This window comes from Euleptes europaea, chromosome 5, assembly GCF_029931775.1.
Source record: "Euleptes europaea isolate rEulEur1 chromosome 5, rEulEur1.hap1, whole genome shotgun sequence".
Classification (NCBI taxonomy): domain Eukaryota; kingdom Metazoa; phylum Chordata; class Lepidosauria; order Squamata; family Sphaerodactylidae; genus Euleptes; species Euleptes europaea.
Window position 1 is genome coordinate 28,630,605 of NC_079316.1, and position 20,513 is coordinate 28,651,117.

Genomic DNA, 20,513 nt, shown 5'->3' on the forward strand with positions numbered 1-20,513 from the left:
CTGGCCAGCGGGGGTGCCGCGCCCTTCCCACTCCTGCGCCTGCTTGCTGCCTCCAATGCGGCTCCCGGTTCCCGCCCGGTGGCTGACCTGAGGGTCTCTACCCGTTTCCCCTCCTGGCTGGTGTCCTGTGGAGGAGAGAGAGGGAGCGGGTAAGCCTGCATCCTGCCGCCCTGGCCTCCCCCAGGCCCCAGCGTCAGCCTTCCCCCAATCTTCCCTTCCTTCCCCGTTTGTGCCGGTTGAGACTGGGAGGCCCTCCGTGGAGGGGAGAGAGGCATCCGCGCTACGTCCCGCGATCCCTGCCAGGGGATCCATCGCGGGACACAGAATATATTTTTCTTGTTTTTCTTGTTTTCCTCCTCTAAAAACTAGGTGCGTCTTATGGTCAGGTGTGTCTTATGGAGCGAAAAATACGGTATGTTGTTTTCCACATTATTTAATTAGTGGACAATCTGGTTCTTCGTTTTATTCAGCCTGAAGCTCAAGATACAGATCGGTGGTGGTGTTAATAAGAAAAGCTCCTGACCTTTATCCTAATCACTCAGGACAGGATTGAGTGACTAATTAGTTCAGCTACATTCCATATTAAAATGGCTTTAAACCAGTGAGTCAGCTTCCTACACCTCAACAGGTTTGTGGCAATTAAGGAAGATAATGATAATTAACATTTATACAGCTCATTACAAGTGTTCATAATCTCAGGTGTACAACATTATCACTGTAATCCATACAACAGCCAAGTATCTAATTTACAAAGCTACTTAGATCCATTTTATTACAAAAAAGGACTGAAGTGAAGTAGCTTTCTGTTTATGGCTGAGAGATTATTTGAGCCAGGGACTACTCGCTCCCAGGGACATGAAGCTTCCTTACACTGAATGGGGGCATTTGTTTGTTTGTTTATATATAAAAATATTGGTATCCCCAAAAAGGGCTTCACAGCTGAGCAACAACATATTAAAACATAAGTCCTTGTTTAGCCTGTGGGCACTTTCAAAGTTTTGAGAAAGGGTAGTGTGCACTACCATAAAATGGCTGTCGTGGGAGATGGGATCAATCACAAAATGGCTGCCATGGGAAAGGCAATTAAAAATGCTGGGCGGTTCCAAGCCAAGCATACTTCTGTAAAGGTTACTCCAACACCTGCTACCTAGGGATGCCAGCTCTGGGTTGAGAAATACCTGGAGATTTGTGGGGTCGGGGGGGCCTGATGAGGGTGGGATTTTGAGAGGGGAGGGACTTGAATGCCATAGAGTCCTATTTCCATTTCCTCCAGGGGAACAGATCTCTGTTGCCTGGAGACCAGTTGTATTAGCGGGAGATCTCCAGCTACCACTTGGAGATTGGCAACCCTGTTGCTACCTGAGATCTTCTCCTCTGCCACCAAATGCCAAAATACAAACAGATCCAAATGTTTCTATAATATTCTATAATATTGCCAAATGTTGTTAGTTTTAGTTTCCCAATTCAGTTTATTTTATAAAATCTTTTAAGATAGATAGATAGATAGATAGATAGATAGATAGATAGATAGATAGATAGATAGATAGATAGATAGATGTGTACTAAGTGCCATCAAGTTGCTTCCAACTCATGGCGACCCTATGAATCAATGTCTTCCAAAACGTCCTATTGCTAACAGCCTTGCTCAGGTCTTGCAAACTGAGGGTCGTGGCTTTCTTTATTGAGAATCCACCTCATGTTGGGTCTTCCTCTTTTCCTGCTGCCTTCAACTTTTCCTAGCATTCTTGTCTTGTCTAGTGAGTCCCGTCCTCTCATGATATGACCTTTCTATACTAACCATCCTTTTTTTTCTTTTTCTTTTAAAGAGAGATTTCCCATTTCACCATTAATGGCTTGGGGAGGGCTCTTAATAGAAACGGTAATGCTGCTTGTCATAGTCAGTCCAATTATTGGGCTTTAGCGCTATTGGAGAGGGAAGCTAGTGCTTTTCTTGAACTTCTAGGAGAAGGCAGGGTTTTGGCTTGTCCCCTGTGCTTGGCCTGTTCAAGGGCAAATGGTTTGTCCTTGTAAAGTGGGAAGGGCTACCATGCCCTTTGTGGGAGGCAGCCAAAGAGCAAGAGGTTGCTGCCTGCTTGGCAGAGTAGAGGCTAAAGCATTTACCTTAGAGAAAGACAGACACCAGACCAACAGTGCAATCATAAATAGATTTACACCCGTCTAAGTCAATTGAAATCAATGGGCTTTGGGATGTCAGGTCTCCTGCTACAGAGGGAGACTTGAACACATGAACACATGAAGCTGCCTTATACTGAATCAGACCCTTGGTCCATCAAAATCAGTATTGTCTACTCAGACCAGTAGTGGCTCTCCAGGTAGGGCTGTTGATTCGGTTCGTCCCGAACCAAAAAACCACCGAATTCCCCCCGATTCGGCGGTTTCCGGTTCGGGACGAACCAAATTCAAAAAAGGTGGGAAACGGGGGGAGCCGAATTCCCCGACTTCGGGGTGTTTGGGGAATAAATTCGGCAAATTAGGGGTTCAGCTTTCCCCCAGCGTGCCTTCACGGGGCTTCCCTGAAGGCGCGCGGGGGGGCTGTTTAAAGAGCCCCCCGCCCGGCTTCAGGGGGCTTCCATGAAGCCGGGCGGGGGGCTCTTTAAACAGATATGTGCCTCCCGGCCGGGAGGCTCATATCTGTTTAAAGCCCCCCCCCCGCGCACCTTCAGGGAAGCCCCCTGAAGGCGCGCACGGGGGGGCTTCCCTGAAGCTGTAAACTTCCTGGGCTCTTCCTTCCTCCCCCTCCCCCCTCCCCCTGGCGCGGGGACCAGGAGAGCTGAGCCAAGGCGAGCCTTGCCTGCAGCACGGACGCCTGCTGCCCCCCGCCATCCAGGTGGGGCGGCAGGGGGGGAGTGGCAGCAGCGCGGGAAGCCCGAATTTAAAAGGGCCGAATTTTGCCAAAGCCGAACTTTACCGAATTTTTTTTCCCAACAGCCCTATCTCCAGGGTCTCAGGAAGAGGCCTTTCACATCACCTACTTGCCTAGTCCCTTTAACTGGAGAGGGCCAGGGATTGAACTGGACCTTCTTCATGCCAGGCAGATGCTCTACCACGGAGCCATGGCCCCAAACTTCCCAGCCAGACCCCCAGTTCCCCACAACCATTTAACAGGCTGAGGGGGGTGAGTTAAGAGGGCTTCTTGGAGTCATGATGACAAATGGAAATTACTTCATTTTTGGCAAATGGAAATTACTTCATTTCATTGAAGTGACGCTCTAGGATTCATCCCAAAGCTCTATGGAGTGATGTTGTGTGTCAACATGACATCAAGGAGATTATCCACATCCCCAAACTCTCCCAGTGGCTTGCCAGACAAGTGGCAATGCTAACAGGCTTAGAAGGGTGTAACTCTGCTTAAGAATGTACTGTAGGTGAAAGAAAGACAGGTCTATGAAAAAGGACCTCTCTCATCAACTAAACACAGCTCTGGAGGAACCTGATTTTGCGTGTCTGTTCATATATGTACCAGGTCTACTTTTTAAAGTGGAGAATTCAGGCAAGGGGAGGCAAATCATTTCTCTACGATTGCCAACTTTCATGTGGGGGCTGGAGATCTCCCAGAATTACAATTCACCTTCAGACTACAGAGATCAGTTCCTCTGGAGAAAATGGCTACTTTGGAAGTTGGACTCTATGGCATTATATCCCGCTGAGGTCTGCCCCCTCCCCAAACCCTGCCCTCCCCAGACTCCTCCCCCAAACTCTTCAGGGAGTTCTTAACTCAGAGTTAGCAACTTTACCTGTCTGCCCCTCCCATTTTGCCTTATTGTCCAAGTGTGTGGCTTTTTGGAAGCATTTTGTTAGTGCAGTTTCACTGCATGTGAGAACATCTGTAAAGGGGGAATGTTCTTCTATCTGCTTGAAGTTGTGTGGGCAGATCCCTTGGGTAAGGGACACAGATCTAGAAAAGTTCATTTTAATTGTGTGGGAAACAAAATAGGTTACTGATGGGATTCTCCTGCGCCGCGCGCCCCCCCCCCCCACCATTAACAACAGTGGTAACATCAACTGAATGCAGCAGTGGCTCCTCACAATGATATGAAGGCATCCAAACAAAATGAATAGCCTTTTACGCAGGGACATTTCCCCGCGGTCACTGCCACCAAATGCTTTGGGGCTTCCTTTTGATTATGCATGAATTTTCCGCCCGCTCTCCCCACATGTTTTGCTGGCATTTTCCAGATTCAAGCTAAAACAGCATCTGGAAAAGAAGAAGAAGAAGAAGAGTTGTTGTTTTTATATGCTGACTTTCTCTACCACTTAAGGGAGACTCTAACCGGCTTACAATCACCTTCCCTTCCCCTCCTCACAGCAGACACCCTGTGAGGTAGGTGAGGCTGAGAGAGCTCTAACAGAGCTGTAACTTGCCCAAGGTCACCCAGCTGGCTTTGTGTGTAGGAGTGGGGAAACAAATCCAGTTCACCAGATTAGCCTCCGCCGCTCACGTGGAGGAGTAGGGAATCAAACCCGGCTCTCCAGATCAGAGTCCACCATTCCAAACCACCGCTCTTAACCACTACACGACGCTGGCTCTCACATGGACAAAACATGTGGAGAGTGCGAGGCGACCTCTGATGGGTGGAAAAGGCATGCATATTCAAAAGGAAGCCCCAAAGCAGTTGGCAAAGGTGACTGTGGGAAAATATCCCTACATAAAAGGTCAATGAAACCAGGCAGACCCTGTGCTTGTCCACCCTCACACTCCTGCATCAAACCAATGTGTGTATATGGCCAGCCCCTTTTTAACTGTAGAAATGTAATATATCACTTCCTAGCTAAATTCCTTCCCCACTTTCCACTCCCTTACCTTCTTTGCTCCAGTTTTTACTTTGACATTTTCCAAATTGTTCCTCTGGGCCCTGCCCTCATGCTCTGCCAGCTCTGCAGTTCAACATTTATGTCTGCATGGTCATTTTGCTTCCTGCCTGTCACAATTCTGACACTGGTTCTCTTGAGCAAACAAGGGGAAAGAAGCAAAAAATTCTGATGAGTCTCCATAGCAGAACACACTGCTCAACCCTTGGGCAAAACGGAAGAACTGAACACAGCTAATGTTTGTTTCATTACTCCTGTACATTCCAAAGCCCAGACCATTTCTCTTATTGACAATTCTTAACAGATTTCTGTTTTCACTTTCGGGTAAACACTTATTAGTAACATGCATTCTGCAGTGCAGCAAGGGACATAACCTTTTAGGAATGCACACAAATGTTATTTTGCTTTTAAATGCTGAAATCCACAGATACGGGAAGAAAATTGTAGGGGTAATTCCTCATGCAGCAATTTTCAATGCTACACACAAAAATAATATAGAGTTATCTGCCAGGCAATCTTTGCTCATTTAATCTGCATGTGACAAAAGAGCCCTTTAACTGAATTAATGATACTACTTAACGTTCACATAGCACGTTCACTAAAACCAAAATTTAAGCATCTGTCTGAGCAGACCATTGTAAGAACAGATTTCTAGTGCAAAGGGGGAGGAGAACCTTTTCTCAAGTACAAGTACAGCACAGGGGCTAAGAGATGGGATTTTGCTAGGGGATGGGGGAAGCACACTCATAGGAATCAGCAGTTCTTTGAAGCCAATTCCCACAAGTACTTGATTTGCCACAAGCACTAGCTGCTTCTGACACAGGAAAGCCCTGAAAATTAGATCTATAGTGCATGAAGAGATATGAGGTCACCCCTCTTCCTCATTCCGAGGGTTGCCAACCTCCAGGTACTAGCTGGAGATCTCCTGCTATTATAACTGATCTCCAGCCAATAGAGATCACCTGGACAAAATGGCCAATTGGGCAATTGGACTCTATGGCATTGAAGTCCTTCCCCTCCCCAAACCCTGCCCTCCTCAGGCTCCACCCCAAAAATCTCCCGCCAATGATGGAGAGGGACCTGGCAACCCTACTCATTCCCAAACCTGGAACCTGGAATTCAGATTGAATTTGAAGTGCCCACTCTTTGTTCTTGGCTTCTGGCCACGTGCTTCCATTTGGCCACAGGGAGCCAAAGTACGCTCTAAAGTCCCCGGGGGAGGTGATTTAGGGAATCCTGAAAGTTCTGCAAATACATGGCATGACCTATTTATCTCTCACAAGCAACACCTCATGGAATGAAGACCAGGAAAGTAGGCACCTAGCTTCAAATGAGTTCTGAAATTTCAATATCTGCCCTTGCAACCAGCTGCCTCTCCTTCAATCAAGCATCTAAAGATATATCAGCAATTAAGTTGTTAAAATTTAGCATAATCATATGCATAATATCACTAGGAATCAGTATTCCAAGATAAGTAATGGCATTTGAACTAGAGTTGCCAACCTACAGGTAATAGCAGGAGATCTACTATTCCAACTGATCTCCAGCCCCTAGAGATCAGTTCCCCTGGAGAAAATGGCCGCTTTGACAATTGGACTCTATGGCATTGAAGTCCCTCCCCTCCCCAAACCCCACCCTCCTCAGGCTCCACCCCAAAAACCTCCCGCTGGTGGCGAAGAGGGACCTAGCAACCCTATTCCAAGATAGGTAATGGCATTTGGGCACCACCAAAAGTGTCCATCAGCAAACTCCCATATCTCCTCTAGCGACTGGCTTCCTTTCCTTCGGTCAAGAATATCCTATCCCCCTACTATTTCCCCCACCAAACTAATTTCCTTCCCTAACCCAATTATAGAAGATATATAATTTCCAGTCTCCAGTGCTATCTGACAATTATGCACATAATACAGGCAGTTTTGCAATGTCTGCTGAACATTTTCTTTTATGGTACAACTCATAACAAAACACTTATCATTGTCAACCATTTTAATTGCTTTTTTCCCATGATTTTGAAGGCTGAGAGTTATGGTCTGACCTTCCTCTCAACACAGAGTATACAAGTATTCTAAAAGCAAATTTGAACAAAAAGCGTACAGTGCTGGGAAATATGAATGTAAAGGCAAAACAAGCTTGAGCCGGCCAAGACAATGTCCCATTGATTTGGGAAGTCAGAATGAGGAGGAGCTAAAGTTTTGAAGGTCATCACTGCAGATTAAATGCACAGGCCCACAAAAGCTCACATCACGGTTGAAAAGCACATTTTGCATAAATTAGTTAAAAATTATTTCTTTTTAACCTAAGGATGCTTTCACACTAGCTGTTTCATCTGGAATTGACATAAATCATTCATTCAGTTTTAACAGAGAGTATAGATGATATCATTCATAATCTATTCTATTCACCATGTGTTTTTCCTGTGGTTCCTGTGGCATTGAAGTCCCTCCCCTCATCAAACCCTGCTGTCCTCAGGCTCTGCCCCAAAAACCTCCCGCCGGTTGTAAAGAGGGACCTGGCAGCCCTAGGTACTTTAGTTGACTGGTAGAGCATGAAATCACATTAGGCAGTGGCAACAGGAATGTCCTATTGGGATCAGGGCTTTGAGGCTGGGGCAGGATTTAAAAAAACTCTTTCCCCTTCATAGTGTTCCCTTGATAGAATCAAAGGAGAATCAAACCACAATTCCTGTCTAGATCTTAACCTTAAGCCCCTCCCATTTCAGTTCCATTAAGTGCAAGTCAGGTCATGAAAGCTGTCTGGGGTGCAAAACATATATAGAGAGTATTGTCGAAGGCTTTCACGGTCAGAGTTCATTGGTTCTTGTAGGTTATCCGGGCTGTGTAACTGTGGTCTTGGTATTTTCTTTCTTGACGTTTCGCCAGCAGCTGTGGCAGGCATCTTCAGAGGAGTAAAACTGAAGGTCAGTGTCTCTCAGTGTCAAGTGTGTAGGAAGAGTAATATATAGTCAGAAAGGGGTTGGGTTGAGCTGAATCATTGTTCTGCAAAAAGTATCAAAGGTAATGTGCTAATCATTGTCCTGTAAGTATCAAGATAATGTGCTAATGAGGGTGTGGTATGTTAATATGGAACCATTGTATCCTGAAGTGATCTGTTAATGTGTGAAATCCAAAGCTAATCTGCATGGCTATTGTTGACTGTAGTCTTTGTTAGTCTGGAGGTTTTCAGGACAGGAAGCCAAGCCTTATTCATTCTTAAACTCTCTTCTTTTCTGTTAAAGTTGTGCTGATGTTTATGAATTTCAATGGCTTCTCTGTGTAATCTGACAAAATAGTTGGTAGAATTGTCCAGTCTTTCAGTGTCTTGGAATAAGACCCTGTGTCCTGTTTGTGTCAGTCCATGTTCAGCCACTGCTGATTTCTCAGGTTGGCCAAGTCTACAGTATCTTTCATGTTCTTTTATCCTTGTTTGTATGCTGCATTTTGTTGTCCCGATGTAAACTTGTCCACAGCTGCAAGGTATACGATATACTCCTGCAGAGGTGAGGGGGTCTCTTTTGTCTTTTGCTGATCGTAGCATCTGTTGTATTTTCTTGGTGGGTTTAAACACTGTAGGTTATGTTTTTTTCAAAAGTTTTTCCATCCTATCAGTGACTCCTTTAATAAATGGCAAGAATACCTTTCCTATGGGAGACTGTTTATAGAGAGAGTTATATACGTAAGTGCCGTCAAGTCACAACTGACTTATGGCAACCCCAGCAAGAGACTTTCAAGGCAAGTGAGCAGCAGAGGTGCGTTGCCATTGCCTTCCTCTGCAGAGTCTTCCTTGGCTGTCTCCCACCCAAGTACCGACCCTGCTTAGCTTCCTAGATCTGACAAGATCCTCTCCATATATATAGTTAGCTGGCTGTAAGAGATGCACTGTATTATTAAGGATTTTGAAGTATTATATTAGTCATTGACTAGCTCTTCTTTTGCTTTTTAGTTTTAGGGAAACGTGTCCAGAATCTGACAAAACGTTACTGTGCAGGGAGAAAGTGGGGAGGGCTGCTTCTCAGCTGAGTGCTTTTGATTAACAGAGTGGGTGCAAATATACTCAAATATGACTACACTCCCTGGCGGAGTTCCCGTTGAGAATTCTGCACACAACTTGACTTACAATCTCATCAGCCAAACGCCACAAGCAACCTTTTTCAAGCAGCGCAGTTACTTACTTGGAACCCATTTAGCCCCATGACAAATGGAAAGAAACAAAGGATGTTGTCTAGTATATTTCTCCAAGATGGGACAGAATTGTATCTCATGAGATGGCACTAAATTCAGGGCGAGATCAGTAAGTGGCAGAATAACTCACCTGGTTGCCAAGAAAGGTGTCAAAAATGTCAGCCACATTCCAGTCTGTGTTGTAGCTACAACTACTCTACAATCTTGGTATAACCTACTGCTAACCCCATACTTGCCCTGACCTGGATGGCCCAGGCTAGCCTGATCTCGTCAGATCTCAGAAGCTAAGCAGGGTCAGTCCTGGTTAGTATTTGGATGGGAGACCACCAAGGAATACCAGGGTTGCTGTGCAGAGGAAGGCACTGGCAAACCACCTGTTAGTCTCTTGCCATGAAAACCCCAAAAGGGGTTGCCATAATTTGGCTGCGACTTGACAGCACTTTACACACACACACAACCCCATACTTAAGAAGTACATAGGAAGGAATATTCCACCAACAGCAGTACAATACACCACCCATTTATGCCATACAACTTTGTACATAGGTTTCCTAATGCTGAACCTTCTAGGGATTTATCAAGATCACTTTTCAGTATGTTTAGTAGTCATTTAGAAGTGGACACTTAATATTCCAAGATTAGAATTCTCCCCCCACATTCATATCTCCTCGTTGTCAGCCTGCATGTATGCAGTTGCCAACCTCCAGGGGATGGCTGGCGATCTCCTGCTATATTACAACTGATCTCCAGGTGATAGAGATCAGTTCCCCTGGAGAAAATAGCCACATTGGCCATTGGAATCTATGGCATTGAAGTCCCTCCCCTCTCCAAACCCCACCCTCCTCAGGCACTGCCCCCCAAATCTCCAGCTAATTCCTAACCCAAAGCTGGCAATCCTATGCATGTAGTAGTTCTATCAGGCCTCAGCCACTATGATTGAAAAGGAGCTGTCTTTTGTACAGAAATAACCCATGCAAATGTCACAGGAAGCAATTTTAATTTTTATGGCATGGCTTTTCCTTTTTCTTTTTTTGGCCTGGGTCTGTTTCCAGATCTAAATATGGTCAGATTGACATTGTTCTGCATGCACACTGGCTTCCAAAACAATTTAGGTGGCCTAATACATTCCTATAACTTCTCATGTCACTCCAAATTTATGGTAGGATCTTTAGCAAACTCTGTGTCCCATTGTGTGTTCAGTAATCTGGAATACTTACGCTTTGTTCCTAGAAAGGGAACAGGAAATTATTTTCTTCTTCCTTTTAAACATAAAGTTACAGTTTACATTCCATTAAAATGATCGGGATGTTAGGGCCTTACAATTCAGTTTGTTGGTTTTTTGTTTTGTTTTTTATCTTCTTAATGCCGGGATAGTTAATTTTGTGACTGGGTTTTCTTTTTTATAATTAGTATTGAAAATTATAATATGCAGAACATGGCTCGGAGAAGTACAAATATCAAAGATGGAAAACTGGTAGATTTAATTCAGTATTCACTTTGTCAAAATAGCATATCCATAAAAAAATTGAGATGTGCTATATGCTTAGATCAGAACCATTAGTTTCCTTAGATTCGAAACAGGCATGTAAAAATGAAAAACAACTTTATCAAATGTTTAGAAAATGCATATAGAAATATACTGAGGCTGCATGAACAGAATTCAGAGCAAAGAGGAAAACAATATATCCCCGGCTCTGGGCCATTTCACCTCAGGAAAGCTCCTCCCATCTTCCCCTAGCACTATGGTCCTGATTCAGATTGGGCCTGGGGTGCTTGGGGAAGAAAGTTCTCAGCAGCTGTCTTGTGACTGTAATGAAAGTGGAGCAAAAAAGTAATGTAGTTTGAGCCATAGTCTTGTCTAATCTCCTTAGCCCTTTTCTGCCATTCAAATTGGGAGGAGTGAACGGGGATCAAGGAGAAAAGTGCTGTTCTGGTGGCAAGGAATGTCCCTAACTGATGCAAACCCATACAATTGGGCTTTTTCCATAAATGAGAGAGGAGAGCCATGTGCCTGTGCATGTGTATGCATCCAGCATCTTTACATACATTTCAATGAATGCACATAGATTGGAGGTGGCTGGAGATCTCCCACTGTTACAACTGATCTCAAGGCGACAGAGATCATAGAATCATAGAATCGTAGAGTTGGAAGGGACCACCAGGGTCATCTAGTCCAATCCCCTGCACAATGCAGGAAATTCACAACTACCTCCCCCCCCCACCCCCAATGACCCCTACTCCATTCCCAGAAGATGGCCAAGATGCCCTCCCTCTCATGAACTGCCTAAGGTCATAGAATCAGCATTGCTGACAGATGGCCATCTAACCTCTTCTTAAAAATCTCCAGGGATCAGTTCCCCTGGAGAAAATGGCCACGTTGGCAATTGGACTCTCCAAACCCCACCTTCCTCAGACTCCACCCCCACAATCTCCAGGTATTTCCCAACTTGGAGCTGGCAACCCTAGGTTGGAGGTGAAGCTTCCCAACACAATCCCACTCCCCTCTCACATTCATTTTCTCCGCTTTGAATGTGAGAACTCATACCATCTGCCACCTCTGGGGCAGTCTCCCAGGCTGAAAACGCATGGCTGTTTTGTCCAGCATTTCTCCCGAGAATGTAGTGAATCTCAGCAGGCTACGCACATGGTCATCTCCCGCAGCTGTGATGGACCCTGCTCCTTTCAGAACTTTCCCAGGTCTTCCAAGTAGGCATTTGAGCATCTAAAACTTGGTTGATGAAGGCATAGGGTTGCCAGGTCCCTCTTTTCCACCGGTGGGAGGTTTTTGGGGTAGAGCCTGAGGAGGGCGGGGTTTGGGGAGGGGAGGGACTTCAATGCCATAGAGTCCAATTGTCAAAGCAGCCATTTTCTCCAGATGAACTGATCTCTATCGCCTGGAGTTCAGTTGTAATAGCAGGAGCCAGCGTGGTATAGTGGTTAAGAACGGTGGTTTGGAGCGGTGGAGTCTGATCTGGAGAACTGGGTTTGATTCCCTACTCCTCCACATGAGCGGCGGAGGCTAATCTGGTGAACTGGATTTGTTTCCCCACTCCTATACACGAAGCCAGCTAGGTGACCTTGGGCAAGTCATTCTCTCTCAGCCTCACCTACCTCACAGGGTGTCTGTTGTGGGGAGGGGAAGGCGATTGTAAGCTGGTTTGATTCTGCAAGTGGCAGAGAAAGTCGGCATATAAAAACCGACTCCGACTCCTCCTCCTCCTCCTCCTCCTGGAGGTTGGCAACCTATGAAGGCACTTTGATGTGTTCAGCCCTGAAGACTAAAACAAGCTCCTACAATTGCTTCAAGGCCAAAGACACAGCGGGAACAACCTCAAATATAACCCCTTTGGTCCTGGATTTGGGAAATTCGCAGAGATTTAGGGGGTGGAGCCTGGTGATTATGGGGTTTGGGAAGGGGAGAGACCTATGCAGGGTAGACTGCCATACACTCCACCTCCCTAAAGCAACCATTTTCTCCAAGGAAACTGATTTCTGTTGTCTGAAAATCAGTTGTAATTCTAGGGATTCTCCAGGTCCCACCTGGATGATGGCAACCACACTTTCATTACTGATGCCCTTTTGCATATTGAAAGGAAAGGTGGTAGGGACAAATTTGTATCTCTTATCAAGCTGGAAAATACTATCCTTCTGTAGAAGTATGTAGGGTTGCCAACTCCATTTTGGGAAATTATTAGAGATTTTGGGGTGGGGCCTGAGGAAGGTGGAATTTAGGGAGGGGAAACATCTCAATGGGGATGTGATGCTATAGAGTTCACCCTCTGACGCTGCCATTTCATCCAGGGGAACTGATCACTGTTGGCTGGAGATCAGCCGTAATTCCAGGAGAACTCCAGGCCCTACCTTGAGGTTGTCAACTGGAGCTGGGAGGTATGACTAGTAGTGTAAAGGGAAGAGAAAAGGAAGGAAGGAAATATCTTCCCTCTTTACCCTGAAATAATTTTGACTTATTTCTAAGTAAATGTAGGACTTAGCCTGATTTCAAACCTTTGTGGGCATGATTTCAAATTCAAGTTCATTACGAACACTTGCCAACTAGAATTAGGAGCCAGGAAAATGATATTTTAAGAGCCCCCACTGACTTTCAGATTCTGGAATATGACAGGAATGTGATAGATGACAAATACCAATGATAAATAACTAGAACCAATTTTACGCACTACGTTCGAAGTCTGACATTAGCAGATGAGACCAGGTTAATATACTAAATTAGAATGGTGCTATTCTGCCCACAATTTGGCAGTGAATAAAAAGAGCCCTAACATTTAAAAGTTAAAATAACTTCCTTTTTCCTTTATGCAAAAAGATGGTTTCCCCAGTGTCTTTTTATACATAGATATCATCAAAAAATATCTTCTTCTGAAATAGACCAAGAGCTAAACTGGCAGGTGCTATAATTATGCTTTTAGAGAACAAAATGTGGGGTATAATATGCGGAAGGAGAAATATGCAAGTAATTTGGATATAGTCCCTTAATGCTTCTTGAATTGTTAATGCAAATGTACTTTTGAGGTGTAATAATATGAAGAGAAGAACCATCTATAGAGAAATTAATTATTCCTTGCTCTTATTAGAATTAAAGTGGGGGGAAATCACAATATCTGTGCAAAAGAAAGAGAGAAAGAAACATTTTCTCTTTTATCTTCAGGTATTTCCTTTCAGGGTTCAATTTATCCTCTTTAGAACTGCAGATATTTCATTCTACAGTTGTGAAATAACAGCAGCAGCATAAAGTGGAATGGAGTAAGAAATATGTGTTGCTATTGTTATGAATTACTAAAACATGTTCATGCTCCAAATTTTTTCAAAGTACAGTAAAAAATTCCATATATGTATTCAATATATATTTGGCCCTTGATCTACCTAAAGTTAGTCATGACTCAATACCATTGAAAGCAATGGGAAAAGTCATGATTGTCCTGTTTTCCATGGGACTAACAGTGCAATCCTAAGGAAACCCACTAAATTTGATGGATTTAGAAGGGTGTAACTCTGCTTAAGGCCCTGACCTAAATGGCCCAGGCTAGCCTGATCTTGTCAGATCTCGGAAGCTAAGCCGAGTCGGCCCTGTTCAGTACTTGAATGGGAGACCACCAAAGATTAGCAGGGTCTTTATGAAGGAAGGCAATGGCAACCACCTCTGTGAGTCTCTTGCTTTGGAAACCCTACTGGGTTGCCATAAGTTGGAAGCGACTTGACGGCACTTTACACACGTAACTCTGCTTAGGATAGCACTGATATAGCCTTATCCTTTGCATGTTTACTCAGAAGCAAATCCCGTTGTGCTGAATGGGGCTCCGGAATGACATATCAGTTCTTGAACATTTTCAGTCAAGTTTCAGGCTGGGTTAGAGGACAGAGACAGTGCTGGAGGCTTTAGTTGAAAATCTCTGTTTAAATGTAGACAAAAGTTGGGCTTCTTAGTTCTTATTATTGGATTTATCAGCAGCTTTTAATATGATGGACCATGCCACCCTTTTTAGACATCTGGAGGTAAAAATGGGTATCAAGGGATGTGTTTTGGAATTGTATAAATCATTCCTTACGGATCATATTCAGAAAGCTACTGTTAGAGACCAGTTCTGATCAGTGTTAGAGTTGTTCTTGGGAGTTCCACAGGGAATCTATGCTGTTTAATCTTTAGAGATCATTTGTGGTTTGGATAATGGGTGTCACCAATAATGCTATGGCTGCTGTGATTAAATAGCTGAGGGCGAACAAGTTGAAACTGAATCCTGATAAACAGGAGATGAAGGTGGTAAGAAAGATACTGTGCTTCCCACATTTAAGGGGTATGTACTGCAGCTTACCACTCTGCGCCATGGGGCTCCTAGTTACTCCATTAGCTATCAATTTTTTTAAGTTCAGTTCAAGGTGGTTATTACCTATAAAGTAATCTGTGCTCTTGGACCCACATGTCTGGAGGACTGCCTCTCCTGATATGATAGTAGAAAAGAGCAAGAGTGCAGTAGCACCTTAAAGACTAACAAAATTCCTGGCAGGGTATCAGCTTTCATGAGTCACAGCTCACTTCTTCAGATGTTAGATGTTCAGATTTTGTTAGTCTTTAAGGTACTACTGGACTCTTGCTCTTCTCTACTGCTACAAACAGAGTAACATTGTGATCCACTGTGATCTGTCTCCTGCTCTGCTAACTTTGCTCATCTGAGCACAGCCTTCTGAAGACCCCATTGTTCATCTTTGATCTCTCTCCTTAACATTCCTTTCTTGTCATGGTAACTCTTTCAGTGGAAACATACCAGCTGTATAAATCTGTATTTCGTCTCCTGCAGAGAAGCTGGGATAAGCAAGGGTGACTCCAGTATCTTGGGACAAGCACAGTTTGTTTCATCCCTTATTTGACCAACTGCATCCTGAGTCCTTTGTCCCATAAAACTCAATGGGAACCACTGAGACCAAAGGTAGTTCTACATTTATAACCCCTCCCCCAACTACATAGTCTGGTCCTAGATTCCATATCTCAGGCATATTAGAGTGTGACAAAGTCAAAAAGTTGGGAGCCAGTAACTATATACAGTGCAACTTATGTTCATAGGACTTTACCACAGTTACACAGCCACCTATATGCAAGTTGCAAAGAAGTGGGTTGTACAGGTTTTAAATGAAGGGGAGGGGAATTGCTCCTGTCCCAAGGATATTGCTTGCTAATTGTGGGCAGTGCCGAATTTTTTTAAAAAGAGGGGAAGTGAAGAAGAGGCAAAAATAGCCACACTTCTGTCTTTCTAATCTCAAAAGCCTTAAACCATAATCGTATACCTTGGAATCCACTAGCACTAGAGCAACTGGAATTCATTCATTTCTCTTCCCCCCCCCCCCGTACATTTCAGATGTGCTAAGTTGATTTTAGACTGCGCTCTGAGCTATATTCATTAACCAAAATGCGGGCATGTAGTAATTGAGTCTCGTACGCAGAGATTCCCCAGATGGTTACTGCAGAAGCCCTGACAGCTGCACACAGCAGCCACTCGGCTGCAGGAGGTGACTGCCTGATCACTACTCCACGGACGCTCGTCTCATACAGATTATTTGGAAATGAATTTCTAAGCTCCTTCACCATCTGGCTCGCCACTGTCTGTCGTGAGATGAGACACTCTTTTCTGCCTTTTACCGACAATTCAATCTTACAGCGTTAATAGCTAACCTAGCTTTTCCACACGTACTGAAAGAAGCAAAGAAAGTAGACCCTGACAACAGGATATGGGCTGATTCTGCCACTTCAGACACACTGAGGGAAAAGTCCTTGACATTTGCTTTTTCTCCGAAGTACTTATTAAAACAACCAGACTCTTTGTCCAAGTATCAAACAGGCTTAATGGTCTAGGACTTTGTCCCAAATAAGTGTGTACAGAATTATACTCTAATAAGGAGAGGATTTTTCCTCTGTCTTATCGCTTTTTCAGTGGCAGAGCCTTACAAAATGCATAGCAAAGAGTAAAAAGAAAATTGCAGACATAGCTACTCTGGAAACCAGCAGACTTTAGCAGGCAGAAGGTTCTGGTATGTATTGGTTCATTTTTGCTATGAAAAGAAATACAACTCTGGATCAGGAAGACTTCCATTTCTAGTATCATAGTGGAGGAATGTGTGTGCATCAGGTGCATGGATGTAGTAAAGAATAGTGCAGATCTCCCCTCACTAGCCAAAATGGGCAGGTGATTACCAAGGGCATCAGGGATGGTACAGCCCAAACAAATAATTGAAGATGGATAGTGGTAAAAAAAAAAAACCACACAACCATACATCTCTCTTTTTTTGCAGTCCTGTCCTGGTCACCAGCTACTTTTTCAAAAAGCCTACATTGAGGAGGAAGTGAGAGCTCGCAGGTCAACACCTGTGTCATTCCTACGCTTTAAAGTGACTTTCAATCAAATTCTGTTGCCAAGTGATAGACAGCCAGGTGAAAAAACATCAACAACAGCTGATGTCGATGTGCTGTTGATGTGGTTGGGAACCAGGGGTGGCTGCATATTAACATCTACATGAGGATGTATATGGAAGTAACATGTGTCGGGCTTTAAGACTGAAAGTTGCTTGGTGGAGAGTGATTAAGTGTTTGACCTTGATTGGTGGGAGAGGTTTTTTTAAGGCATTAGCCTCGTCCTGGGGACAGCTGTTGTTTTTTCCCCTCTTCTGACAGCCTTCACTAGTGAGTAGGATGGTTCTATTTGCTTTGTATGAATCGAGAGAGTTTTCTTTATTTTCTTTAAAATAAATGGCATTTTACAAAACTAATGAGAGGAGTATTATTAAACAAACCACACCTTGCCCATTGGCAGTCTGAAAGGGCTGTCATCAACATTTTGGACCTGGGCGAGAGGTTGCCGGTTGACACAGGATGCCCATCCAGTTCCCACTGAATTGCCGGAGGTGTCTTTTGATTTCAACAGTGATGTTATTACCCAAATTGATACACATGAGGGGCCCGTAATGTACAAAGTGTCTTCTACACATGTAGGTCAGACTATGTCACTGGGGTAATTATTTGGGGATTGAACATTCTGGCGTATACCTGGGTCCCAATTTGGCACAGCACTCCACTTGGGGGAAAAATTGAGAGAGAGAATCACAATAAGAAATAATCTTAATTCCCCTAAAAAGATATGAGACTAGAAAGGTGAAGTGCTTGGGGAAGTAAAACCATGAAACAAGACTGCAATACAGTGACCCAGTCCTAGCAATGGTTGTTACCTTGGTTGTTACCTGGTTGGGTTGATTGGGGAGTCTAAGGGCATATAAAGGATGAAAAGGAAAGCATGTGCTGTCTTACCCTGAAGAGTAGTGTCTGTGGGGCTGTGATCCAGGACAGAAGAGAAGAAAAACTTGTCCAGGATGAAGGAAAAATCCAAGGTGAAACCAGCTAAGGAGCTGGGGATCCATCATGAGGGATTCAATGATTCAGCAAAAGGGCAAAGGTGCAGGAAGAAAGATAGCTACAAACTTGGAGAAGTGGGCTCAGGTACAAAACCAGTTATAGTGTTAGAAAGGCTTGAGATGACTTTTTTAAATGCTTTGATGAAGAACAAGGTTGGGATCTACAATAGGATCGGACCAAGAGTGCAGGACGCTAGACTCAGGAGGTGTTGAGCGAGTTCTTAGGTGGGGTGATTGAGTTACTGGGGAATGGCTCCAGTTGTTCTAATAAAGGCTGAGTAACAGCTTCATATTTTCTTTGGTTCAGAACTGAACTGCCAGTTTAAGCTGGACAAGGAGGAGAGTTTTATAGCCTTAGGTTGTTAGGAAGTAACGTGAGTCAGTTAGGATCAGGTGTAATAGAAGAAGCTGAGGACAATAGGCCTTTAATCAATGTGTTCTCTTGAGCATTCTTACTCTCCTGGTGGAGAGTCTAGAGAAATTCCTGCTAGTTCATGGGCCTCCATTTTGATATCAAGCTGCATCATCTTATCCAGGCCTCTGGTAGCTAAGTCAGGGTCTTTTTGTTACAAAGGGATTTCAAAGGGAGATTAGAAAGAGAGACTGCAGAATTACAACTAATAATGAAGCTCAAGACAATGCATTCTCCTGGACTTAACAGAGATCTGGGATTCCTGTCTCATTACCAATGCTAATTTCTCCATGCCTATTACCTCTCTGCATATCACACCTGATGCAATCATGCCTGCTAATGTCATTTACTTGCTTTTGACATTTACATGGCCATTGTGAATCTAATTCACTCTTCTTTACTTAAGGATAGATGGACTCACATTCTAGCTGTAGCTGAAGAAGTGTGGTGGGAGGAATGTGTTCTGGTTTCCTCATCTTTTTTTGAAGGCAAGGTAGCTGATGATAGTAAGATCAAATTGTTGTTATCCTCTCGAGATTCTGAGACTATTGAATCTGTGGCTAAAATTTTTTGGTGAAATTGTTAAGAGGCGGAGGTTAAATGATGTTTAGAGGGCTGGTTTTATTTGATCGACTGCTTGATGGTGTGCCAATAAAGGTATTGAAATTTGAAATTTGAATGGCAAGGTGGCTGGCCATAAGCCTACCTGGAAGCTCATAGTCTGTGACCTAGAACTTCTTCCTTCAGTGGACAGCTGCCAGCCCCGCACATCTGGAATGAAGAAAAACAGGCACCTTGCCCTTTTCAACAATCTAAGCTCCAGTTTTACATGCCGGGGTTGATTGAACATTTGCATTTTTGTACCTCTGGATCTGAATGAGTGAGATTTTGTTTATTAATAGTACTCTTGATATTATGTTTAAATGTTACTGAAAGGTATAATTTTAAACTATATTCCTTCCCTTGGTTAAATAAATTATTTTCATAATGTTGGTTAAATCCAAAGCATCTAAGATAGTTATACAGTATCAAGTGTACTCAAGAGAACAGCGATTAAAATAATAAGCTAGGCATAATTGGCTTGTTGACAATGGATTCTTACTTGCTGAAACAACATTCAATAACAGCAATTTTGTTTCTTTCCAGCGTTCAGGTGGTTCCTTAGCGATTCCTTTGTGTGCATTTCAAGGGACTGTATCTCTCCATGCGCCCACAGGAAAAACCCTCTCTTTATCTACCTATGAGGTAAGCACAGAAGGACAGAAAATAACACCTACGTCCAAAAAAATTGAAGTGTATCGTTCCAAGAGCGTGGGTCATGAGCCGAATGCTGAGGATTCCCCAACCACGTTTGCTGACACAAGTGTGAAGATTCATTTAGAGGTGCTTGAAATTTGTGACAACGAAGAAGCCATGGACACAGTGTCAATCATCAGTAATATCAGCCAATCCTCTACCCAAGTCCGGTCTCCGTCCTTGCGTTATTCCCGGAAAGAAAACAGGTTTGTGTCATGTGATTTAGGCGAAACAGCTTCCTACTCACTCTTCATACCATCAAACAATCCCGACAGTGATATTAACATATCAATCCCTGACACTGTGGAAGCTCACCGGCAGAATAGTAAAAAGCAACACATGGAGAAAGATGGTTATCAGGAAGAGATACAAGTGCTGAACAAAGCTTACAGGAAAAGAGAAGAAGATGGGGGCAGCTCTTAGAAATGTTTACATGTCACATCTGAGTAACTTTGGTTGCTTTGGAGTCAAGATTGTTCTTATTTTTGCTTTGACAATAAACTAATATTAAGGATACTGGTGCAACAGTGGTATACACTGGTGCATTTATGCTAGTACTGCAGATCAGAAGTGACAAGGTTACTATCACATAATCAAATGGCAAATCCCATTTAAGTCAATAGTGTTTAAACAGCCTGTCTTGCAAGACTGGAGACAAAGTTTTTTAAGCAGCTCTTTTGAAGGAGTGGGGGCGGGTTTTTTGTTAAAGTATATACTTGGCTTTTTTTTTTCTTTAAAGGTTTCAGCACTGAGCTATCTACTTGTGAAAACATACGAAGGAGGGTCAAATTGTTTTCTGTCTGATTGAAAGGTTTGGGGTTGAATCCTGCAGGCTGTGCTGGAGATTGTGAGAGCTATGCATGGACACAAGCTGTACAGGCCAGGGT

At 43.7% G+C, this 20,513-nt stretch overlaps 1 protein-coding gene across 1 annotated transcript in view; it reads left to right on the top strand.

Annotated features, from left to right (window-relative positions):
• The window catches only part of GPR149 (G protein-coupled receptor 149), a 37,745-nt gene extending 17,691 nt beyond the window's left edge, over window positions 1-20,054 (top strand). The window contains exon 4 of the mRNA XM_056849739.1: window positions 19,477-20,054. Within this exon, the coding sequence (XP_056705717.1) occupies window positions 19,477-20,049 (573 nt within the window). The 3' untranslated portion in view covers window positions 20,050-20,054. The remainder of the gene's footprint in view (window positions 1-19,476) is intronic.
• Window positions 20,055-20,513: the final 459 nt, after the last annotated feature.